Consider the following 25,921-nt stretch of genomic DNA (forward strand, 5'->3'; position numbering starts at 1 on the left):
AAGTCTCTCACTCTTTCTCCCCCACTCCTTCTGTCCAGTCCAACAGTCACTTCAATTGACTTTCAAATGCAATTTAACAACATTGGATATTAATGTAATAATCCAAACATGGATCATTGCTTCTCTTTCTCTGTTTGATTCAAGAAGCTTGCACCACTTGTACATCTTTTCACAGTAAAGTAATTCCCTGCCTCTACATATAAGAACACTTTTAGATTTTATTTCCATTCAACTTTTATTCTTATCTTATTTAACTTAATTCTGTCTTTATTTTCCTACTGTGTGATTTCTTTTATGGTACTGCATTGACACATTCAATTCCCTCAAGATCAATAAAGTACCTACCTAGCATGGCCAGCTGTTATAGGAAATCACTGAGCCTTTTTAAAAAATGAAACTATATGTTTGTGCGCTGCTTTTAAAGATTAACATCTTCAGTAGGAAGCTGTGGGCTTGGAGCTGAGAGCCACAGACAGGTTAGGGAAATCAAGAAGTATTGTGAGACAGACTGACACAGAATAACACCTTTAAATTGAATGATATATTTTGTTGTTGTTGTGCATATCTAAGATTAAGGCCTAAGGCTCATTACAGTGCTGTTTTGAAGCCCCAGAAACTACAGTAAAAAATACGTCACCTGTTTTGTCAAAATCAGATGATGTAGCAGCCGTGACCTTTTCAATCCGAACAGTTTGACCTATTTAAGTTAGATTAAATCAGACTGAAATCTCTGAGGTGTTTTCAACCTTTAATTGAATAGCGCCTCAGGCTAGAGTACAGTGTAAAAGTGCTTCTTCCCTCCATGTTCTGTCAAATTTCAAACATATCTATGTTGTTCCTTTCGAGATGAAACGACAGGAACAAAAAGGAGCTTGTATACTGACGCGTTAGATATATCCCCCTCATGTTATCATGATTCTCTCTCTCCCTCTCTCAGACTACCAGCGGTTGATGACGGTTGCCGAGGGCATCACCACGCTGCTGTTTCCCTTCCAGTGGCAGCACGTCTACGTTCCCATCCTGCCAGCCTCCCTCCTTCACTTCCTGGATGCTCCCGTCCCCTACCTGATGGGCCTGCAGTCCAAGGAGGGCACTGACCGCTCCAAACTGGAGCTTCCTCAGGAGGTACACAGCCAACCTCTGTAGTGTTAAGAGTTGCATAGATTCAAAGCAATTTTAATTCCAATGAACATAATTATCTATTGAATAATTTTTTGTTTTATTCTGGAAAACAAATTAAAATCTGACTCTTAATTAGTGCTTTTCACTTTTTACCTCACAACGCCTTTAGCTCTGCGCTTAAACTCATGTTACTTGGAACTATTTCTTTAACCTTTAACTTGTTAAGTAAGGTTGTGCAATAGAAGCAAAGCCCTCACAAATATAGTGACAACAAGTACTGTAAGTGTGTGCTGCAGCAGTTTGCGGTCGCTGACATTACATTGTTCAAGGCCAACGCTGCACAACACACACACACACACACTCAGACTACCAGGCTCCTGTTCATACAGGAAATTATTTAAAAAAAACACCTTTCTTCTCTAAACAACGTCCCGTCCCTTGTCTAGCTAAACACTCACACACACACATGCACACGCACATACAAAATTGTACAGGGAATGACCTATTATTGGTCTACCAATTCACCTCAAGGCAGAGTGAATCTGAAGTGGATTTTAGTCTCTTTCTTCTTGCCTTTTTATTTCAACCCTAACACTCGTCAGACAGTGAGGAGATGAATCTGAACTGGATTTAAAGCATTTATCCCTCTGTAGGGTTACAGTAAATGTGTGTATGCGTGTATTCATGTGTTAAAGCGAGATAAGGCCCTAACAAAGCGGAACAGCCAGGCTCGCCGGCTTCCGGCTTTGCTAACATCCCCCCGACTCCCAGCGCTCGTTAATCCGGCACATTCCGTATGGATGCTAATTATACGAGCCAGTGCAGGATGCTGCTACCGTGCACCCACCATCCCGTCTGCCCCTTCTCCCCCTTCTCCTCCCCCACACGACGTCCCCCGTCTGCCAAGACTGGTGAATCTCCCTGTGTTTCTCAATGACGCTTTGAAGTGGTGGTGACCTAGAAATGGGCTGATGATGAAAGAATAGCTTGGAGCGGAGCGAGGGAGGAGATGATGAGAGTAAAATATGGATATAATTTATGAATTGATGCCAACAAGGTTTGCCTTTTTGAACCCTGTACTTTAATCCAGGCCTTTTTACCTGATATCAAATGAAAACATTGAGAAGACTACGCTGCACTGTCATCCTTCGTTTTTCCATATTTTTCTCCTCTTTTCTCGCCTTGTGCAAGTATTCCTAGTGGGTGTAAGATCCAAACTAGGGCAGCCTTTCTGAGGATGAAAAGGTTCATGTTTGTGTTAGTGATATGCAGAGTTTGCTAGAGTTCTCTCTGCATGTTTTTTATCATCTCCCAAATTGGTGAACTGCCTCCTGTCATGCAGAGGCTTAACAGACATAGATGAGTCTGTGTTTGTATCACTGACACAGAAACTATGATTCGCTCCTGCATCCTAATGCAGAGCATTCAAAACTAAATGCTGTCATTCAGGTGCATTTAAGCAGCTCCCAGCAGTGTGTCTACATGTGTCTGAGTTTGAGCTCAGCAGCAAATCCTCACATTTGAACAGCTGAAGATTCTTGGTAACTTTTGACAACAATTAATTGATCATCAGAATGCTTGCTGATGAACTTTGTGTCGATCAACTGGTCTGAGAAGTATTTAAAAGAGTATTTCACTGATTTAGCACTGATTTTAACTGCACTCCTATAACATTGTCGGACTCATGATGAACTGTTTTTTTTAAAAAAGGATCAAAATCAATGCAGAAGAACCCAAGGTCTTTTGGATTGCACGCATCCTTTTTGAAGGAAAAAGCCAAATTCATATTATCCGTGTTTGATTATTGTTTGGTTCCAGTTTAGATTTTCTGATAACGTAGCTAATCTCTGCAATCTGTTTGGAAGCCGACAGTCAGGTCTGCCGGCTGCCAAACCCACCACACACTGGGCTCTGACCTCCAAACTTTCAGTCTGGAGGTCCTCTGTTACCGTTTTAAATTTGAATTTGTGTCTGTGTTTCCTGGCATGTGTACGTTAGCTCCCATTTCAGGGGTTTTGAGTGGTTTAAAGCTCCAGCATTATCAGAGATTTTGCTTTAATCCCATATGAGGGTGGTGATGCTAACTCCATTATGTCAGATTTAAGATGATCTGTGACAATGTGCTATTATCAATCACACACTGACCTACATTCTCTGTACTCTACATCTCCCAGCGCCCAAATATACCTCCCAAAACCAATCTGTCCTCAATATGCCTGCTCATAATACCTGTCCCAGCTCTTCAGGCTCTCCCTGCTCCTGTTTCTGCTGTTAACTATGGAATAAATACATTTACAATATGAAATAAATAGATAAGTCATTCAGAAATTGAAATTACATGAATAAATGATGTAAAATATATAATTTAAGCAATAAAAGGACATTTTAAAGAAATTATCAAAACTCAACTCATTATTGTGAAATTACAGTTTTAGGGAGTAGTAGTTCATATTCCTTTCAAAAGTCACTTTTTAATTCCACTTTGTGAAAGCGGTATTGTCACCGTCCTCTCACTCAGCCAATCACACGCCCCTACACCCCCAGCCTCTTAAGCTAGCAAACTCAACTGCGACCAGATTTAGCCAGCTAGCACCTGTTAGCTAGAGCAGCAACAATGTAAAGTAATTCTGAATGAACCATTTAGCTGCTGCTGTAGATAAACACAGTACACAGAAACTAATATGTCCTTTTTTGGCTCACTAGCTAGGCAGGGTTGTGAGCTTGGTTTATTTCTCAGCATCAAATTGCAGAGACAGTGTTAGCGGCCGCAGCTAACTAGCTGGTTAATTCACAATTATTTCAGGAGGGTTTTGACTCTAAAGATGCTCCTCAGAGAAAGATGCGCAACTCTATGAAGAGCAAAAACACAGGCAGTCTTTCCCTTTTTGTTGGTCTAGCCAACAGGAGCTATTTAACACTGCTGGGTGTTACAGTAATATGAATTTATAGGGATGCTGCGTTCACCACCATTGTCTAATCCTGAGCTGTAGTAATATTAATATCTTGTCTTGTCCCAGGCCAACCTGTGTTTTGTGGACATTGACAACCACTACATCGAGCTTCCAGAGGACTTCCCCCAGTTCCCCAACAAGTCTGAGTTCATACAGGAGCTCAGCGAGGTGCTGCTTAGCTTTGGCATTTCTGCCAATGCAGGGGCCCCACCACGGACCCGCACCAGTCCCGGCAGCACCCCCTCCACACCAGGCAGGGAGCGTAAGGTCGTCGCCCTCCGGCAGCTGGAGGATGATGGGCGTAACGGCAACTTGGCAGGGGAGGAGCTGGCTGTGCTGGAGCTGCTGCAGGGAAACGCCACCCTGGAGAGACTGCAGGCGCTGACCAAACGCACCGGGGTGACGGTGGCCCGCGTTGACGCCCTGAGGGCTGGAGTCAAAGGTCAGGTGACTGAGGGGCAAGGGGGGCAGACAGCAGCTGAAGACGAGGAGCTAAGGAACGCCAAGCTGAATGTCCAACTGAGGGAGGTGTTCGCCAGCCGCTTCACCACCATGTTTGCCGACTACGAAGCCTTTGTCATCCAGAGTGCCCCGGATCTGGAGTCCTGGCTCACCAACAGAGAACAGATGCACAACTTTGACAAGGTGAGTAAATCAAAAACAAACACTTGGAGTGCACAGGAAAGAGTTTCTTCTATTAAAGTGTAAAGAGAAGGTCCTTTCCTTAAAACATTTACAAGACATGATGTGACCTTGCTGTACAAAGAATAAACAGGGAGAGTTGTCGTCTAAAGTATTTTTCTATAAAAGTGAAATTGGATTTTATGCTGTAAAACAGTTTTAGTTTGGAAGGTTCTGTGCCTCCAGTGTGATTATGACCCACATTCAGAGCAGTGCAGGGATTATAAATGACAGTGTTTTCAAACTGTGTACAGTACCTTTCCTTTGTGAGTAGTGGAAATACCAGTTACTGCACAGTATTGAAAATAGATCTGCCGTGCATAGATGAATATGTGTAACTTAAATTCTGCAACAGTTATTTACAACAGAATCAAGAGCAGGTCTAATTTGTTCCATTCCATGAGTATATTTCATAATACAGTATGTTAGTAAAGTCTAAATCTAATATAGTGCACACTGTTTGGCTAAAAGTAAGTGGACACCCTTGTTATGGAGCTTGTGGTCTGGGGCTGTTTTTCCTGATGTGGACCGTTTACTTCCAGTAAAAGCACATTTTAACGACAACAGACAATAGTGTGCTTCCAACTTCATGGCACCTGTTAAAGTTTCAACATGACAATCCTCCGTGCACAAAGCCAGGTCCATAAAGAAATGGTTTTCCCAGTTTAGTGTGGAAGAACCAAACCCCAGTCCAACACCCTTGGGATGAACTGAAACGCAGACTGTGAGCCAGGTCCTATCAGGTCCTATCAGTGTTGGACCTCACTAATGCTCTTGTGGCTGAATGGGATCAAATTCCTGCAGCCAGGTTCCAACATCTGCTGGAAAGCCTGAAACCAGAAGAGTGGAGGCTGTTTTTCGAAGAACGCATTATAGGTGTAACGTTCATGTGTCCACATAGTTTGTGCAAATATCCACATACTTTTGGCCATATAGTGTATTTAGAGAGTATACATATATGGGCCTACAGGGCAGTTTATGCCAGATTAAATCATATGGTATTGATGATAATAGAAGCTTAAATGGCGACTGTTAATGGGAGCCTCCTATCTATTTTCCCTTTTCTGTCCTTTGTATTGTTAATGATCTATTAATATACACCTAAACCTTCCTGTATCTGCTTTACAGATTTTCAGTGGTTCAGTGGGAATAATATAATAAAGGGTTTTACTGTGAAGCAGCTGCAGAAAGTTTGCACTGACAGCAGCTTATCATTAAAAAAACTGATAACAAGAGGTGACCAGAATGAATGAATCAGTAATTAAAACTTTTCTGTTTAAAAGCAAATCTCAGATCAATACACCAATGAGTATTGTAGTTAGATTTTTTTTTAATTGCCTTTTTTGTGAGTGGCCTGAAAATTGACAGTATACCATGTACATTTGTGTATCTCCCCACTTGTATCGGTGCCTGCATCAGGCCTCCTTCCTGTCAGACCAGCCGGAGCCCTACCTGCCCTTCCTCTCCCACTTCATTGAGACGCAGATGTTTGCCACCTTCATCGACAACAAGATCATGTCCCAGTGGGAGGAGAAGGAGCCACAGCTCCGTGTCTTTGACGCACGCATCGAAAAGGCCCGCCTCTATAATGTCCGCGCTCCCAACCTCCGATCCTCCAGCTACCAGAGGTGCTCCATCCTCAAGGAGTCTGGTAAGATCAGCAGGGAGAAATGTCTGCAAGTGTGGTTAACATCACAGCAAACATGATTAAAATTGTAACAAAAGTGGTTGGAAAATGTTACCCACAAGGAGAGAAAACCAGAAATGTAATGGTTTTAATTGGCAGCAGGAAAAGAACTGGTTGATTAGCATGCTGTACATGTCTTTGAAAACATACCGATTGTCCATTAGTGAGGTCAGACAGGATTGCACTGCGCCATGCAATTTAAAAACACACACACAAACACTCTGTATCCATCTCTCTGCCTTATCTTTCATTTCTTCTTCCCCTCTTGTCTCTCATTTATTGTCTGGAAGCAGCTCTGCTCTCCCCAGTGACTAGAAAAGCCCACTTCTCATTTCTCTACATCCCAACACAGCAAACAGTCCATCACTCTGTAACACACACACACACAAGCACAAGCACACGCACACGCTCTCTGACAGTATCTTATTGCAAGTGTGTTTGGTCAGGCGTTTTTTTCTTATTTTCTCAATTAGTGCTGCTTTGCTTTCCTTTGTTAAGCCTTTAATTGGTGCTGAATGTGCAGTATGAGGCAGGAGGTCAGGTCTGAGTCAGACTGTTGGAGGCTGACAGGGAATCTATGAGGCTGCATGTGACTGGTTTACTGTAAAAGAGCAGAATGCTCTTTTGTCTGTGTATTAAAATTAATGACAAAAAAGGGGCAACAGGATGTTGACTGCAGTTCACTTAATGGCCACCGGTGTCACTAATGAGAGGGGATTTCTGATTCTTACAAATAGCACCTTTAACATGTACAAAAGCAGAAATTTCAAAGTTAATAAATATGCCTACTAATCTGTGAAAACTCTCATTTCCCCCCCCCCCTTTTATACATCCAGTAGAAAATGCTCAGAGTGGATCCTCAGATTTGTCATCCTCTGTTAGCATGTTGGGATCCATGCTGTGTAGCTAAAGTTTTAGTTGGTCCAATTTGTTAGATGAAAATCTATGAAAAGTAACACTAGCCCTCCTCTTTGAGTCTTTATCTCATTATTCCATTTTTTACAACACACCTACAATCCAATATGTATTTATCTGTCTACTATTTGTCACATAAAGTATCTTTTTGAGTCCGGTCTCTCCTTTTTAACACCAACTTGCTAGCGCTTGTCACCTGTGCTCACCTACCCACGTTATATAGCTGGAGACACCGCACAGAACAGCTGGTCAGAGGGATAAACTGTTAATGAATAATGGGTTTATCAGAGATTTTTCACTGAAAACAACCGCCTGCTGCGGTTGGAAACGAAATCGATAAAGACTAAACATGAGCTAAAAGGGAGAACGAGAGTGGTGGAAAATCCATTAGTTATTTTTCCAATTATATAAACGTATTGATTAGTGCAACTTTAACTCACAGACATGGGACTGATATTGATAAGAAAGTAAATAAGTGTATTTACCAAAATAAATCTTTAACAGTGTTTCCCCAGTTAACAGCGGTCCATTTGAAGTCGAGGACCAAATTTACCATCAACAATAACAAACACAAAAACAGCAGAATATGATGTTATGGAATGTTATGAATTCATACTGAAACTACATCGTCAACAGTTTTGGACTGATATATCAGAGGGATATTATGATGATTCATAACAACACCACAATGAGCCTTATATGACAGAGCAAAGGCTGATTTTATCAGCTTTCAGTTTGGCTCGATATTCACAGCTTTGCAGTGTTGTCTAGCTCACATCTTCTTTTATGAGAACAATAAGGATCATCATTTCCCCCCATTGTTGTTCCCCACATTCTCTGCTTTGTTTTTTGGCGTGAGCGTTTGTCTGTGACCCGCACTGTTTCGTGCTAATAGGCCGAGCGATGTAAAGCTTTAATTGCTGAGGGTGAGCTCATTGAGGGGCGATGGTGCATGCAGGTACCCAATTACTCAGACAATAGGCAGCTTTTCCCTCTGCCTTCCTTCCCCTGCGGCGACTCGCTCCACTGCCTGTGCTCACTGCTCACGCTAGAACTGAGGTTCACACAGCAGCTCCTGTCAGACACCAAACTAGTTCAATGCTAGAACAGGGCAACACAACTCAGACAGTTTAACAACAAGCACAGCTGCACTGACAGACAGCAGATAAGGGTTTAGTGTGTTTGCTGTTGCTGCTGTGTGAGGAGAAGATAGAGGTGAAGGGCACAGTGGGATGAGACAGTCTAAGTGTGTGTTAGTGGATCTCTGGGGAGAGAGGGAGTAATGAATGGGCCAGAGAGAAAGAGAGAGAGAGAGAGATGAGAGGACATACCTCATCTTGTGATTTATAATATAAACAACCTGTTTTAAAGTCCAGTCAGGTTTTTCTTCTGGGCAAATGAGCAGCTGTTGCAGCGTATTATGTTTACTCCATTAGGCCAGGAGAAATGTGTCAGTGTGTGTGTGTAACAGAGAATTTGTCATTGTTTGTCAGGTCGTGTTCTTTGTTTGTTTACATGCTGTCTATTTAAATGTATTCACACACCAGAGCTGAAATGTCCCAAATTATATTTGTTTTCCTTCGCAGGTGACACAAGGCTTTTTAAAAATCTAATTATAGGCCACAGTTACACCCTCAGCCTAGCCAAGCATATCTGGGAGAGATAATTCTATTGATTTAATTTACTTCCGTTTACATGGAATGCATAATCTCACCACTAAACTCATCGTTAATCAGATAGTATGAAATAGTTTCCATTAACTTCTTCTAGAACTGTGTCTATTACATCCCTGTTTGCATGCACCAGAGTGGAGCCTGGGTATTTCAGTAATTTAGTATTGCACTTACATAAATGTTTGGTGACTCACAAAAAAAGATTGGTCAAAATTAAAGCAGTGGAGGCAGAAATATCCAGAATTTTTGTCCCTAGTATGGGTTAAGCTCCCAAAAACAAACTCAATATCATAAGATGATTATTTTCCAGCTCTACACAAGAGTAGATGAAGATAATAAAACACATGTGATCAAGTAGCCAGGCTGCTGTATGAGTCACTAAATGTTGTGAAAACTGTGTGTGTACACTGCGTCAGTCTCATATTCCCTTCAGTAATGTGACTAACACTGGGCTCCTCCATGTCTACATTCACTTGTTCTTACTCTGATCGTGACCTCATTCAGCTCAATTAAAATCGACGTTTCCAGTATATTTTCCAGTTGTGTGTCTCAGGTTAATACCAGAATATTGCAGTCTGTGTAAACATATTCTGTTTCCCTTGCAGCTCAGTCTATTGAACAGCGGCTGATGAAGATCGACCACACGGCCATCCACCCACACCTGCTGGACATGAAGATCGGTCAGGGCAAATACGAGCAGGGATTCTTCCCTAAACTACAGGCCGACGTGCTCAACACAGGACCAACAAATAACAAGTGAGTCAAAGTCCACCTCATGACTGATATCCACACATGAAACCAGCAGATAAGTCAGCATTTAACACCAACACTGTGCAGGCTTGCTGGGCTGATTTTGACACCGTTGTTTCATATGTCATGCTCGGGTATTTTTGACTGAAAAAACCAAATCCACTGAACGCAACCCAGTTACAGTTCATGATCAGTCTTCACTTTGGATAGAGTTAGGCTAGCTGTTTCCACCTGCTCTCAGTCTTTATGCTAAGCTAGGCTAACCACATCCTGACTCCAGTTCTATACTTAACACACAAACACGAGATGGATATCCATCCTCTCATGTCACTCGCAGAAAGCAAGCAAATGTGTGTATTTTCCAAAATGTTGAACGATTCCTTTAAGATGCATCAAACATTAAAATATGAAATATTTAAATAAGTTGTTTGGTGTTCAGGTGGTCTCACAGGACGGCAACAGCCCAGCGACGGAAAGATCGCCACAGACAACAAACAGAGCATCTGACCCTCGACAACGACCTGAAAGAGGTAGAAAACCTCCTCACAACCAACATGTAACCTGCCCTCTGAATGCCCCGCGCCCTCCTCTGCTCTCTAACGTTATTCAGTGTACAAGCATGACTTTATTTTCTCTGTATGTTTCATGGCATCATATCTTAGTTTGTGTATTGTGTAACTGAGCTGCTGTTAGTTTCTGTTTGAGCTTTCTTTGTTTTTCATCCTTTTTTTTTCCAAGACCTCATGTGCATGCTGCCTTCTCTGTTTTCTTTTCCATTCTTCTCTTTCGTTTCTGTCTGCTCGTGTGTCCCGTGCCGGTCGGTTGGGGGTTGGGTTGTACCCCCTCCTCCTCCTCGTCCTCCTCCTCCTCCTCCTCAGCAGGTGGAGGGCTGTGTGGTCCTGCAGAACTCCATGGCCTTTTGGGAGTGGGACAATGCGTCCCCTCCGCCTATCAAACCGCCTAAAAAATCTGCCTCTGCATCCTGCCTGGTATGTGGAGGAACTGCTGAAGCTGTGGATTCCCTCTCACAGACCCCCCCCCCAACCCCTGCTCTCACCTCCACCCCATCCGAACACCTTACTCAGGGTTCCCACCCATCCTTAGGGTTGGGTTTGTTTTTAAAACCAGAGTCTTTACTCTGAAAATTAAGTCTTATACTCCCCTTTTTTCATAAAGTGTTGGTTTTGGAATTGTTCAAGCACTGTCTTGAAGAATTTCAGACTTCTAAGGATTGCCTTTAGAGCACATTGGTTGTACTCAGTGGATTTTAATCAGTCGTCTCCACAAGCAGTCAACACATCAACAAGCCTCCTCTGCTGGCCTTTCAGTCTCAGACTGTTTTCACATTAAGCCATCCAACTTTTAAAATTTACTTTTAAAAGATCTCTGTCCACACTGAAACACCTGAACTACAGGAAATTGGATCAATATCTTCTTTGTTGTCTGCTTTCCAGACAGCAAACAACAAAACTGTTGATCACAGCCAATATCTGGTCAGCAGTGTGACCACAGAGAAATTTAGAGGCTATAAAATGTTGTCTTCTTAACTTTACTGCCTCAGTGACATACTGACTGTAAAGCATGCCACATCTCTTTTGTGGAAGAGTTTATATTCACGCTTAGTTTCCTCCATTTTGGACTTTCCAGGTTCAAAGGTCAGCACCGTCAAGACAGTTTGCAACATGTCAACAGCATGAAAAAGAGCATCAAAGTTACAGTCACACTCACTGCACTCTGAACAATGAGCTCCCTGATTGTGGCTTGAATTCACTTTGGTCTGAAATGTTGCTGTTATAAACTGGCCTTGAAAAGTAACTTTAACCAAAATGTTAGTTTTTGTTCCAGAGAAGCACTCTGACCAAGTTATAGAGCATTGTGGAAAAGCTGTAGAACTTCCATCATGTAATGTTACAGTGGGAACCCTGCTCACCTCCCCACCCGCACCTCCTTAAAGGACTGGCTGTCACTCCTCTCCTGCATGACACCTTTCCTCTCTTAACTCACATAAATCCACTTCTTTGAAGTTGGATTTTGACAGCTTCTCACATAAAAAAATTACAATCTATAGTCATCATAACAACAATACACCTAAATTGTGTCAGTTGTGAAAACACATTAATTTTTAAAATGATTTTGGTTCCTAAACAAGAATGATCAACATTAATGAAAGAAGATATAAAAAGGGGAATCGGGATACTCAGGGTTTTTATGACATTCTTAATAAATGTCTTCCCTGTCAGAGCTTGATCATGCAGCATCACATGTTCTAAAGAAGAGAAGACAAAGAAGAGAGACACAGCTGATTTGAATTAGATAAAGCTACGTGTCAGATAGAAGTGAACGTTTTTGACACATAGCATTAAATCAAGTGTGTGCTGTGAGGTTTTCTGAGGACAGCTTCCTCATTTTCACAACAGATAAGCTCAATTACTGTAAGGTTCAGGTCTCCACAGTCTTGTTCAGTGCATGTTCTCCAGAGCTAACCGACTGGTTTTGTTTGATGTTCAGAAGTACATGCAGGAGGCCCGCAGCCTGGGGAAGAACCTCCGACAGCCCAAACTGTCTGATCTGTCTCCCGCCGTCATCGCCCAGACCAACTGGAAGTTTGTGGAGGGGCTGCTCAAGGAGTGTCGGATGAAGGTGAAACATACAACCACACCAATGACCTGTCATACATGACTACAGTCAGTTCCTGACAGCCTGCCTTGTCAAACACACTCCCTGCATTGTTCTCTGATAGGTGTCCTCTGTCATATGCATGCAGGGAGTGACAGAATGCATCACTGCTCAGGTTGCATCATCAAAATCAGACTGTTGGTGATGCAATTTTTTTCTGAGCATAAAAATTCCCATCTGAGTAAAAGAAGATATAAAAAGGACTGGTGGTTTAAGTTAAACACTTAAACCACCAGTCAGACACAGGAACCAATGAGACTTAAAGTCAGACCATGTAACTTTTAAAAGAAGAAATAACAAACTCTTTCTGTACAAGTGAAAACAATCATTAATAAGCAATAAAACACAGTTGCTCACTTCAGGACACTCAGAGGTTTTGTTGCAACAGTCTCACTTGTTCTGGTATGAGCAGTAGCGTATGGTGGCTAATGTTAGCTAACATCAGTAGCATTAGTAGTATTATCCTGTTGTTACCATGACCACTGGCCAACAAATTGCTATATCTAAATACATATGACTGCAGTTTACCTTTATAACCAATTTTTGACTAAGTTTTGCTATTATAATTATATTCTATAGTTTTTTTGCATCATGTGACTTAGCTAAACTCCAAACAGCTGATAGCAGTAAAGGGTCCCACATGTCTAACTGGGTTCACATGACAAAAGTTTTACAATACTGACCAATTTTGAAATCTGTTTTCATTACACACATAGAGTGTAATTCATTTCTTAACAGCTGTGTCAATGGTGCAGTTATTCTGTCCATTATAAGAAATGAGTGAACACCTCTCTTGTTGTTGAAGTATTATACCTTCATTTTAACAAATAACACAAAAAGTACAGCATCTTTCAAGGATTTCTTAAAACTTACAAGCAAAATAGATGTTGGTGTGTGGAACTCACCGTTCAAGCTTCTCACAATATATTAATGATTACAGTAATAATCCCAGTTGTTAATCTAATCGTGTGTGTGTGTGTGTGTGTGTGTGTGTTCAGACAAAGCGTATGCTGGTGGAGAAGATGGGCCGGGAGGCGGTGGAGCTGGGCCACGGTGAGGCCAACATTACTGGACTGGAAGAGAACACTCTGATTGCCAGTCTGTGTGACCTGCTGGAGAGAATCTGGAGCCACGGGTTGCAGGTCAAACAGGTCAGCACGCAGACACACACACACACACACACACACACACACACACACACACATGCATGGACCAAGACTTAAACACACAGGGAACTTCATACTGTCACAATTTTCTTAACACCTGTTATCAATGTAAAGACACCGTGGTTAATCAGGTTTTTATGAGCATAATAGATATTGAGGCTAAGAGGTTATTGCCTGATAAATCCTCTGTGTGTGTGTGTATAATCTTTCAGTGAATGCATTAGCTATATTTATTTGTGTTTGTTGTGTCTGTTGGGATTTTGGCTCTGTGACACACACACAATCTGACACGCACACTCTTGCATCTCAGGGGAAGTCGGCCCTGTGGTCCCATCTGCTGCATTGTCAGGCCCGAGAGGAGAAGCTGGAGCAGCAGCAGGCCGAGTCACCAGGTAAGACACACGCAAACCCACACATTAACTCTAACACACATCTCTGAGTGTAACACAGCCATCATGATCATGTCCTGTGTTTCTCTTCAACAGTATCACATGTTCCTGAGAGGAGGAAGTCTGATAGTTATATAGCAATGCCGTCTCTACGTGTATCTCTGATACAGGATATGAGGTATGTGTCGCTGTCCGCTGGTGATGGCAAGATGTTACTGAAGATTGATCAGATGCAGGTCTGCCGATGTACCACAACAGTAGAATAATGCAGTTGGAACCAAAATTATTTTACTGATTTGGCTCTTTGACACTTTTTCATTTTTATTAGACCTAATGGCTTAAATATTGGTCATGCAAAGAGTCATGCCACAGTGAGATGTAAAGTATTTGCGTGGCATTCTGGGAAATTAAGGAGTCAAGTCAGTTTTGTTTATATCGTCCAAAATCATCAGAAATTGCCTCATTGTGTACAACATATGACACCCTTTATCCTTAGACCCTCAGTTCAGATAAGGAGATACTCCACAAACAACCATTTAAAGCTGCTATAATCAACATTTTTAATAATACCAATGTATGAAATGTCAGTGTTTAATGTGTTGGTCATAGTTCGTAGTGATGAACCTACGGAGAATTATCAGCGACTCTGCAGCTCCCCTCAGCTTTACCAAGTTTCAGCTCATTGTTTAGCTGTCTGGCTGCAACTTTACTGTTCTGGTTCACTGTCAGCGCTCTCATAGCATCATTTTTGGCCACAGCAGGCGGCTGTTTTCAGAGAAAAGGCTTTAAAAAAAACAATTGTACGCTACCTGATCAGCACCAAACGGCAAACACACACAGTTAACTGTAGACTAGCTGGAATATAGTGGAGCATTTAGCAGCTAAAGAGAGCAAAAATAGAGCTAAAAGAGAGTGAAACATTGGACTTGCACGACTCCAAATGAATTATAATGTTGCTGGATCAATAATTGCAGGTTTAAGAGTGAGAAAAGTGAAAAACCAAGCAAAAGGAAGCTTGTAACAGAGGAGGAATTCCTCTTCCAGAACAGACAGATATGAAATAAATATCATACAGTTGAGTAAATAGAAGTAGCAGTTGTATAATTACGGAGAGACAGAATTATATTATTATGTAAATTAAGTATATGACATATTGCAAAAATTAAGTGTAATTAGTAAAAAATTGTTTGAAATGAAGAATTCCACGTGCGACCACAAAACCTGAAGTAAACTGAAGTAAAAACTGACGAGGTAGGTTGATGGAAGTCCAGACATCAAAAAGTAAATTAAAGTAGTTCATCACTCAGCTCCTGGGAGTCACAGGACATCAGACTGATAAGGGTGCCAGAATGTGAGAAACCTGTTTTTATGGTATTCATCACAATAAATCTTCTCTCTGTCTATCATGTATCTCTGCAGGCGCATCCAGAGTATGTCAGAGATTAAGACAGATGTGGGACGAGCCAGAGCCTGGATCCGTCTGTCCCTGGAGAAGAAGCTGCTCTCTCAGCACCTCAAACAGCTGCTGTCCCGACAAGCCTTAACCAAGTGAGCACGTGTATAATCAGATAACTCACACACAATTTTGACAGAGGAAGAGGCTGTACAGCAGATGATATTTTCCTGTATTAGAACCTGATCTGGATGTGGTTTGCCCACAGGAAGCTGTACAAGCGTTATGCCTTCCTGCGCTGTGAAGAGGAGAAAGAACAGTTCCTCTTCCACCTGCTCTCTCTCAACGCTGTCGACTACTTCTGCTTCACCAGCGTCTTCACCACCATCAGTGAGTCCTCCCTCAGCTGCACATGACTTCCAACCACTCAGCTCAACTACAACCAAACTTCTATGCCAAACAGAAACAAAATCATTGGTGTTTATTTGTGTTACTCGTGCGAGTTTGACCATCGGATCATTTGTGTTTGTTCCCCCCAAGCAGCTAGCGTCCATGGCTGGCACCGACTTGTTACTGCTCAGCCTGAATGAACCCAAAATTAACTTAGATTTTGCTGTGATTTAATTGCAATAAATGGATCAAAAGGATGCTGAAATAACTACATCATGATGCTGATTTGTAAAAAGTCTGAATTCATCCTTTGTCAGGTCTGTCCACAAGACAACAAGAAAACTTTTAAAATGCTTGTTTTCTGAATGGAGTTCAAATCAATCAGATCTATGCTAACATCATAGCTGCTCCATCCACACTCAAAATAATGTCATCAGCAGCAGCAGGACTCTCCGACTCTGCTCCCCGGCTCTCTCCTCTAGAGCTGGGCGGCATTCAGCATCTGTCTGTCTGCAAGCAACGGCTCTGTCCCCCAGTCCAGCCCTGTGACCATGCAAATTTTTCGCCCTTAGCGTAGCTTAGTTTAGCCAGGTCCCAGTCCAGGTATAATTTCATTGAAGCCCCAAGTGATGTAAGAAGAGGCATCAAATCTGAATGGCCAGCCCACACCAAACTGACTGACAAATGGATGAGTTAATCAGCCCTGCAAACTAAATATTCCAGTGTCCCAGTAGTCTACAGTTGCATAAACCATTATCAAAATAGTTGGTGATTAATTATCTGTCAATCAACTAATCAGTTATTCGACTAATCACAGCAGCTCCAATCCATTGCATTGACAAACTTTGTGTTCACATAACTACAGTGACCTTGTTAGGTCAAAGTTGAACAAGGAAGTGAAGCTGAATGTTATCAGTATTCCCAAAAATATCAGACAAAAGTACAAAAATAACATGTACATTGTAAACATATGGAAAGAAGCCTCACTGACTCTACCTGTAAACCACCTGCCAGATCCATAAAACCTTTCCATGCTCACAGAGAAGGCCTTCTTCCCGCTCCTTCTCTCAGTTACTTGGTTAATGTCAGCTGCTAGATGGATGGAGCTGAACATGGATCAATGCCTGGCTGAGCTATTAGTATGAATAAACCATGAGGTGTATATGTACAGTTTAATCAAAGATTTAAAGCACAATGTATTATTCAGTTCAGTGTTTGCACACAGGCCACATATGACTCTCATTAAGATAACACATACTGTACACACAGACACACACACACACACAAGCACCCACAGCTGATGATTTACAGCCGTCTCATCTGTTATTCTGTTTCCCTCTGCACAGTGTGTTTGCCCTGAATCTGATTCCACCGTTGAATTGGCCCACTTACATAAGCTACATCGAGCCTAATTAGCATGTTAGTGTTTGTTTCTCTGTTCTGGCGCTGACGTGTTGTTTGTCCCTACAGTGATTCCGTACCGCGTCGTCATCATCCCCATCAAGAAGCTGAGCAACGCCATGACCACCTCCAACCCCTGGGTGTGTGTGTCAGGCGAGCTGGGAGATTCGGGCATCATGCAGATCCCCAAGAACGTCCTGGAGATGACCTTTGACGTGAGTAGTGTAACCTTTGACCTCTCACCAGCTGAGTATACGGTCCATGTCTATGGCATGTGTGAAGCCTCCCTGCCATGCACTAAAGCCCTGGAGTTGGGTGCAGTTTGGGTGAAGTTTGTTTTTTGTGTGTTGGGCATGATGTTTAGTTTCTCACCTTCTTTACTGTGAAACATCACACTCACACTCTGCATGCAACAGCACTGACATTAGAGGAGCTGCTGCTAGTTTCACTTGCTCTTCATGACTTGTACTCCATTAAAGGATCGTTCCAGTTTCTTGCTTTTTTGTAGTTTCTGACTGTCATTTCTTTATTTATTTGGCTTTTCAAAATTGAACATCTCCATGTAAAAAACAATACATAAAGAATTACAGAATACCAAATGCAACTAAGGGATAGAAAAAGAAAACAACACTACTGAGACTAATTAAACTAGAAATAGACATTTAGCTGACAGTAATAGCACAAAAGTTGAGGTTTATGGGGAATTTGACTTATTATATTGTAGCGTGATAAAACATAATTGCACAACAGCTTTGCCATGACGGCTGAGGTTTAAGCTGGTAACCCAGCAGGCAAATGTTAGGGTCCGTTGGGAAATGAATGCCATGGATTTGTGATTAAACATTGCATACATTATGACAAAAACCACCACATCTAGAGCAGAGAGATTTCAGTCATGTTTGTGTAATTTAGATGCAGTGATGTATAAGGTCATCATTTTATTTTTTAAATTGTAAAAGAAAAAAACATGACAGACCTACATGAGTATATACTGTATGTGTGTAGCATATATGCACACATATACTGCACATATTCACTACTGACATAAGGTCTCTATGGTCTACTCTGCTCTCTGCTATGTTCTATCAATATAATAACAACAATCAGGGGAATGTTTCTTTTTTACTAAAATAGAGAAGTTGCATGAGTCATATGAGCGTATATATGTGCACAACAATGCCACTATCTCTTACATGAAGTGAGACCTCTCTCCTGCTGACTCAACAGATTTCTCACCATCTAGAGGAAACATGGTTTGGAGGTTTGCTTTAAGTAAAAATAGCTGCTGCTTTATAAAATAATCTCACCATATAAACTTGTATCTGTGTGAAAAGTGTGTAGACAAAGTGCAGAAGGTCAGTTACTGCTACAGCTAATACTCTGTTTACTGTGCTGGAAGATTTAAATAATGAATGAAGGCACGCTTAATGTGATACGTGCATAAAATAGCAAAACAACAGGTGTGAGTGTCATTATTATAGATTCAGTGAGCAAAATCATTAGCTACAACTTAAAAGGCGTTTTTTTTATTTTTTAATTTAAAAAAAGTCTGAAGTTTTAGTGCAGAGGATGCTCAGACCTCCTGCCGTCCTCCTCTCTCACGCCGCATGTTTGCACTGGTGATCTTTTCTTCTCCCGCGTGCATGATGGATGATGTTCTTGTTGTGGTTCTGACATCATCATACCGCCATTTTTATTGTGCATCCATTGTGTCTTAACAAGTGTCTCCATCTCCCTCAGTCTGCTTTCAGGCCTCACACGCACATCTCCGCCATGTTCAAGGTTAGAGGAAGCCCTGCCTCCCTGCCTCCATTTCCCATCATCCTCCCCTTTGTCTCTTTTGAAATGCTTCTCGTTGCCTGTTTCTGTTGTCGTTGTCCTGCAGTCGGCTTTATTATAAAAAAACAGTGGTTTTTAGGGTGGATAGTCATAATTTGATCTATCTAGAAGGTGTTTACAAAATGAAATACCACCTTAAATTCAGGGGCTTTCCTGTGTTATATTCCATGCATGCACTGTCATCATTAGCACTACTTTGAACTACTAAGAGAAGTGGATTAGAGATAAATGTTCACTGTAGCTTAATATTATGAGTCACTGAGTGTGGAGGCTTCAGCACAGTGCATGCTGGGATAGCGTCCTTGAAAGGATTAAGAATTTAATTCGACTAATTCTCATTTCCATGGGAGTCAACGGATTAAACAGGAAAATACAGTGAAGAAAAAAATTAGGAAATTTCATTATGACTGAAAACATTTAATGATATTCAACAAGCTGAAAAATCCACAGTCAAATATAATCAATCTGGAAGTTGTCACTTGTGTCTCCACTGCAGCAGCAATAACAGTGTGTGCTATTAGTTAGTGCTGTAGAGCAGGAGTGTGTCGTGTGATACAGTAAATATAGTAGTAGAAAAAATTAATGCTGCAGTATGTTTGGATATGAAAGTGCTCTGCTTCAAATTGATTTTCTTTCCTGTGTGTGTGTGTGTGTGTGTGTGTGTGTGTGTGTGTGTGTGTGTGTGTGTGTCTGTGTCTGTGTCTGTGTCTGTGTGTAGTGTCAGAACCTGGGGAAGCTGACCACAGTGCAGCTGGGTCATGATAACGCCGGCCTCCTGGCTAAATGGCTGGTGGACTGTGTCATGGTACGCAATGAGATCACAGGACACACATACAGGTGAGATTTCACATTTGTTTCCATACATTCAACCTGCTCTCATTAGTCTCTTTTATAGATTTTCCATAAGTTCCAGAAACAGCAAGATGTTTCATGCTATTGTATTCTTTATTTAAACACTTGTTCACAAGTTTTGGGAGTTAATAAAAGCAAATTAAATCATCTAAATACTTCTCATAGTTTGCTGATTAGTCTGGTTTCCAAATGCTGGCTTCAGTCCACTGTCAGTGTTTGTTTTCCAGAATAAAATTTTCCAATGAAAACTGAACAGAATGAGATTTAAGCTGCTTTCTGAGGTAAGCATTTAAACCTTAATTAGGTTCTAGACCAAGTCCTTTTAAAACCAAGCTAAACAATCCAGCTAATAGGCTGATTATTGAATAGGATTTAAAGGATAAGGCTGGTGTTATTCTACATTTTTCTAATTTCCTACAAATCCCATGAGAAGAACAAAAACACAAGTGTGTTAGTCCGTCCCTCACTGCTCTCTGACTGAGAGTACACTGGTTCCTACTGAAGATAAATCACAAATATGTATTTTCATTTTTTTTTTAAAGTCTCAGTAATTTCCTAAAACAGCTGGTGATTGTAGTTTTTAACAAACGTTACTCAAACAGGAGGAAACAGTGCATTTTCCTGGGAATTATTTTCAGCAGCAGATTGATTCACATCTGGTGCTCTAGTGAGAATTTCCAGATTAAGATGACAAGAATAAAACAGAAAAGAAAAAAGTAAGTAGATGTAGTAAATCCACCTACAGGACAGAATAAACACCTCGTTGTCTCTGTGTCCTCCAGGTTCCCATGTGGTCGATGGCTTGGTAAGGGCGTGGATGACGGCAGTCTGGAGAGGGTTCTGATAGGTGAGCTGGTGGTGCCCAGCGGAGAGGAGGATTCTGGGAAGGGCTGCCGTACGCCCCCGCCGCAGCATTCGCCATCGCAGACCAGACGCATCAGCATCACGTCACTGTCTGGACGAGGATACAGTCAGTATCTGTCAAAGCTCAGAGAATATGTCCTGATTTATTTATTGAGTTTGATTTGAATGAAGCAGTTTGCTTTAAAGGAAATTCTTCAGAAAACTTTACTGAACTCTTACTAAAAGAACTGTGTTACAGTTTTGTGTCTGTTTCCCTGCAGTTAAACCAAATTACATTTGTTCTTTCCAGGAAAACATTCTATGAAATTATTAATCAATTTTACAGACCTATTATGTGGCGGCTCGAGTGCACCACTGGAATCATTTCATATTTTCAGTGTTTAATTCTTATCAGTGTCACAATTGATACATTTAATAAATAACTATTTGAAACTGATTCATTAAATTTGCATTTAAATGTTAAATGAATAGACTCAAAGTAAAATAAAAAGTAATTAAATTTGCCAGTTAATGATAAATCATCACATTTAATTAATCTTTAAATGATTAACTCATACATGTATGTAAGAAAAATATGCATTTTATTCATTATTTATTACATTCATTTCTTTAAAAAGGTCTTTTAAGTGTGACTTTCTGGTATTCCATTTAGATATGTAAAAAGTATATTCTAGTTATCTATATAGAAAGTACACTTTCAAAAACATCTTTAAAGTTCATTTTATAATTCCATTTTTCAATGTGTTTATTCATTTATAATTTAAATACTGAATAAGGACAAATAATTATTAATTGGCAAATTTAATAATGTTTTCATTATTTTTACATCGTTGGGTATTTTCTTATTAACCCACCAAGTCATTTTTTATGCATCAATTATTCATTGTTTATGAATAAGCACGATAAAAGTCTATATTATATATATATATTTATTCCACTGGTATACTCCAGACTTCATATTTCAAAGCTCTCTCTCTCTGCTCAGAATGAATTGATGGTGGTGAATTACTGCATCTATTATTTATGTATTTAATTTGTCAGCCTAAATGTGAATATAGTGAGTCTATGTGTAAGTTTCATTGTAGAACTGTAGAGGGATTTTTCTGTAATAACAGCTCATTGTCTCTTGGAGTCTTAATTGCAGTATCAACAACAGTATTTGCAAATGGTTCAGACAGCCGGAGGCCAAAAGATACTGTTGAGTGAAAGTATTAGTACATACAGAACATCTCATATTCATTATCCTAACAGGTGTCTTTTAATTAATGCACAATCCCTTCTGTCCATTCATAGCTTTATCTATCTTTCTTCCTTCGGGAGTTTCCGTCTCTGCCTCTGTCTGCTGGGGAGTAAAAGTTGAAGGTCGAATCCCACAGCTTGCATTCGTTAACTTATCAACACCTGTCAGGAAGCAGCAGTGGAACAAGCTCTCACAAGAAGCAGAGAAGACACAAGAGTATTACATTGTACACTTAGCCATAAGACAGTATAGTCCTAATACAAGACACATAATCTTAACACAATAAACATGAGAGTATAAGCTTCCATTGCAAGAATGTTAACTCCCCTCAGGTGCTTTAAAACCTCACATTCCCAGACAAAAACACAACCTCACAGCATAGTTACAGTATAACAGAGTAGCTCTTCATTAAAAAGTAGTGAGCTGATGTTTTGATGTTCATGTATCTGTTTTCCTGATTCCAGAACCAAATTCAGCCCAAATCCAAGAGGCCATCGGGGAGGCGGTGAACAACATCATCAAACACTTCCACAAGCCAGAGAAAGAGGTGTGTGACTGTTCTCATTCTCAGTCTCTGAATTCCTTTCTTTGATAATGAATGAAACCATTTTATTATTAACTTAATCAGTGCTGTACCTTCTGTGAACTCTTCACATCCCTAAACAGAGTGGATTTGTATTCTCTCCGTGTCTATCCAGTGACTGTGTTCATTATGTTTTGTCAGTAAAGTGGTGTTTCATGGTCTGTTTAATGGCAGTTGTATTCCCACTGCAGAGGAAACAGATGTTGTACAAATGACTCAGGCCACTTATTGTCCAGCACATAAGAGCAGAGCGATGGAGAGTGATTCATGCAGCCGTGAAGGAGCTCAGACAGCAGTGATCAGAGGCTCTTTCTTCACGAGTGTTGCGATCTTCTCAAAGAGATCAGCCATGAAAATCTGCCACAGGGAAGCCAGAAGGGAACACACTGCAAGATTTAAAGCCCACTAATGTTAAACTTCCCCTCCACTCAAAAATGTCTTTTTCTTATTGTTACTACAGTTAAATGATCTTTTCCCTGTGCAGAATGATGAATGTGCAGTTTGTGTGTCACATTCATCTGCTGAAGGAGGAAAGTTTACCTTGTTTACCTAACTACAAATTAATAATTATAAAGAAAAGTTTTTTTTTAAGTCTTAAAACATGTCTTGAGGGGATTTTAAAGATTTGATATTACAAATTTAACAGTTTTTCCTCAGATAACAGTGCTTCTGTTTCACTATTAACCCTTTAACCTGCTCAAACTGCAGGATAATGTTCAGATTCGTGCAGTTATACAAACCAAACATGTTTGAGGTAGGGATGGTCTAACAAAAAGATCACTATTGCATTGTGGGAAGCATAGGATCCAGTGTTTTTGGAGCTTGACCCATACTAAGGACTAAAAGTCAGGATATATCTGTCTGTGCTGCTTTGATTTCTGGTCTCTTTGGAGACTATAATTAACTCTGACCAATGCCAGCAGCCTCTGGTGAATCTTGTGTGCCGTCTATCAGAGTATGGACTTCTGCTTTTTAATGCTGTTTTCATTCATATGGCATTTTAGCATTTTGTGTTCTTCTGTCGTTTCAAAACTGCCACTTGGCTCAGTGGTGTCTCTCTCTGTCGTGCTGATTTCTGTTCTCTGTGTGTGTGGTGTCTTCATGCAGAGAGGCAGCCTGACCGTCCTGCTGTGTGGAGAGAACAGCTTGGTGTCAGCTCTGGAGCAGTTCTTCCATCACGGCTTCAAGTCGGCCCGGCTCTTTCAGAAGACTGTGTTCGTGTGGGACTTTGTGGGTGAGTGTGGAGCTGCAGCGCCATCTGCTGCTGAACTTCTGTTCATTCTTGCAGAGCTTTTGTTGTGCACAAAGTATCACTAACTGTGGGGTTTTTTGACACTTAAGCATAGTTTTTTTGTTAATATTTATGGTATTTGTGAGCATCAAAGTCAGCACAAGACGTTAGGATGTGAAAGGAAACAAGAAACCTCTCTGAATCTGTCGTCTCCTCCCTTCCCCGCTGCAGAGAAGGCCGTTGCCTACATGGAGTCAGCTGACCAGATGGGAGACCTTCAGGAGACAGCAGAGCCCCTGGGGATGACCTGTCAATCACTCTGCCACTATGTCAACGCCATCAACTCCACACCCAGGAACATCGGCAAGGATGGGAAGTTCCAGCTGCTGGTCTGCCTCGGAGCCAGGTCAGTTTCACAACACTGATGTCATTTTCAGCTTTAGCTCACCTGCCTTTGACACGTCTGGTTTAAATTCCTCCAGTTTAAATATATATATATATCTTCCAGGAGTGCACACCTGTTAATACATCCCTTTTCCTTTCTGTTTTATTTCTGAAGCTTTAAAGAGTTTGAAAAAAGATAAGATTTGTTTTCTCTTTGTTCTGTATTTTTGCTTTCTTCAGTCATTTCTATGCACTTCTTTCTATGACTTCCTCTCTTTTTGATAATTCATGTGATTCATGTATTTCGAAGTTTTGTGATATAATAGATCTAACATTTGATATATCTTTTTTTTTTTTTTACATTAAAAATGGATTACATGATTACTTGTCCATAAAGAAGACGCTCTTAGTGATGAACTCACAGAGAATTATTAGATGTTATGTTTACAGCTTGTTCCGCTGCCCCCAAGTGGCCAAAAGAATAAGTTAAGGCAGTTTTCCAGAGTTTGCAAATGCATCTCACAAGCTGTCCCAGTTCCAGACTACATGCCAAGTCTAAGCAGGTTTGATTCTGTAGTGTGTTCAACCTGGAAAAGAGATCAAAGAAGTCAGTCTGCACCAAAAAAAGTTGGATTTTTGAGTGTGCTGTTCATAAACACCATTATCCCACAATGCATTGCACAAAGGAAATGGGGGAGCTTTGTGGATGGTGGTAAAACAGCTTTGTGAACACACCAGAGAAGCAAAAATAACTATTAAATCTTTGGAAAAACATTCTGCTGTTTGTTTGTGAAGTTGAAGTGGCAGCAGTTTGATTAAGGCACATATGTTATCATTACCTGTTAGTTTGAAACAGTTAAGTATGTTGATTTTTTTTCGGTATGCTAACTGCAAAAACCGTATACAAAAATCAGTATTTCTCACTGTGTGTTCTGCAGGGACCGCCTGCTGCCCCAGTGGCTTCCCCTGCTGGTGGAGTGCCCGGTGATCCTGCGGATGTACGAGGACACGGCCCTGCTCAGAGACCGCACCACTGTCAACGCCCTCATCGGAGTCCTGGAGACGCTCCACGACTTCCCCATCACACTGGAGGCCTCGCTGGTCAAAGGCATCGACCTTTAACACCAGGGGGGACCACCGGGTTACCCAACTAGCTCTATGTTTTTTCCTCCAACCCTCCCCTCACCACCACCACCACCACCACCTTCACCTGCCCTGCCAGCTTACAGCCCATTGGCTCTGGGATTATTAGACGCATGACCAGGGATGGAGGAAATGAGGGACAAGAGACCAAAGCAGCAAGTTCAACTGCTTCACAAGAGAAGTCAGGGCTTTGGATGGATGAGCTTGGATGCAGTATTATTACCCCACCTGTGGCTCTGAAAGACTCTTTTTAACTAGGGACCATACCAGTGATTTATCAGATTCTCTTCATTAACTACAAATCCCAAACATTCTACATTACTGTGTACAATTCACCAAAATACTACAATACTTTTAATAATTTGTTTTTAGATTGACTTTCTACCTTCCAGGCAGCCTCTGGTTTCAGTTTATTTCAGTACTCTATGAAAATCACTTTCCTACTGTCTGTGGCTCTCATCTCCAACCCCACTGGTTCCCACTGAAGACGTAAATCTTTACGGCTCACAAATATATAATTTCATTTTTAAAGAGGTTCAGTAATTTCCTAAAACAGCTGGTCACTGTAGTTTTTAACAAACAAAGGAAATA

The 25,921-nt window shown here is 41.1% G+C and overlaps 1 protein-coding gene across 7 annotated transcripts in view; it reads left to right on the forward strand.

Moving 5' to 3' along the window:
* The window catches only part of dennd5b (DENN/MADD domain containing 5B), a 78,084-nt gene extending 52,428 nt beyond the window's left edge, over positions 1–25,656 (forward strand). For 2 of the 7 annotated variants that reach the window (XM_044343752.1, XM_044343750.1), the window contains 20 exons: positions 938–1,125; positions 4,140–4,718; positions 6,174–6,405; positions 9,635–9,785; positions 10,219–10,309; positions 10,658–10,768; positions 12,288–12,419; positions 13,454–13,606; positions 13,932–14,013; positions 14,107–14,188; positions 15,430–15,558; positions 15,672–15,793; positions 17,264–17,409; positions 18,935–18,976; positions 19,752–19,870; positions 20,668–20,855; positions 22,454–22,536; positions 23,680–23,806; positions 24,035–24,209; positions 25,126–25,656. In XM_044343752.1, coding sequence (XP_044199687.1) covers positions 938–1,125; positions 4,140–4,718; positions 6,174–6,405; positions 9,635–9,785; positions 10,219–10,309; positions 10,658–10,768; positions 12,288–12,419; positions 13,454–13,606; positions 13,932–14,013; positions 14,107–14,188; positions 15,430–15,558; positions 15,672–15,793; positions 17,264–17,409; positions 18,935–18,976; positions 19,752–19,870; positions 20,668–20,855; positions 22,454–22,536; positions 23,680–23,806; positions 24,035–24,209; positions 25,126–25,309 — 3,116 coding nt within the window. In that variant the 3' untranslated portion in view covers positions 25,310–25,656. The remainder of the gene's footprint in view (positions 1–937; positions 1,126–4,139; positions 4,719–6,173; positions 6,406–9,634; positions 9,786–10,218; positions 10,310–10,657; positions 10,769–12,287; positions 12,420–13,453; positions 13,607–13,931; positions 14,014–14,106; positions 14,189–15,429; positions 15,559–15,671; positions 15,794–17,263; positions 17,410–18,934; positions 18,977–19,751; positions 19,871–20,667; positions 20,856–22,453; positions 22,537–23,679; positions 23,807–24,034; positions 24,210–25,125) is intronic. The other 5 variants (XM_044343753.1, XM_044343755.1, XM_044343754.1 and 2 more) reach the window with 3 other exon arrangements.
* The last annotated feature ends 265 nt before the right edge of the window (positions 25,657–25,921 follow it).

The sequence above is a fragment of the Thunnus albacares genome, chromosome 23 (assembly GCF_914725855.1).
Source record: "Thunnus albacares chromosome 23, fThuAlb1.1, whole genome shotgun sequence".
NCBI lineage: Eukaryota > Metazoa > Chordata > Actinopteri > Scombriformes > Scombridae > Thunnus > Thunnus albacares.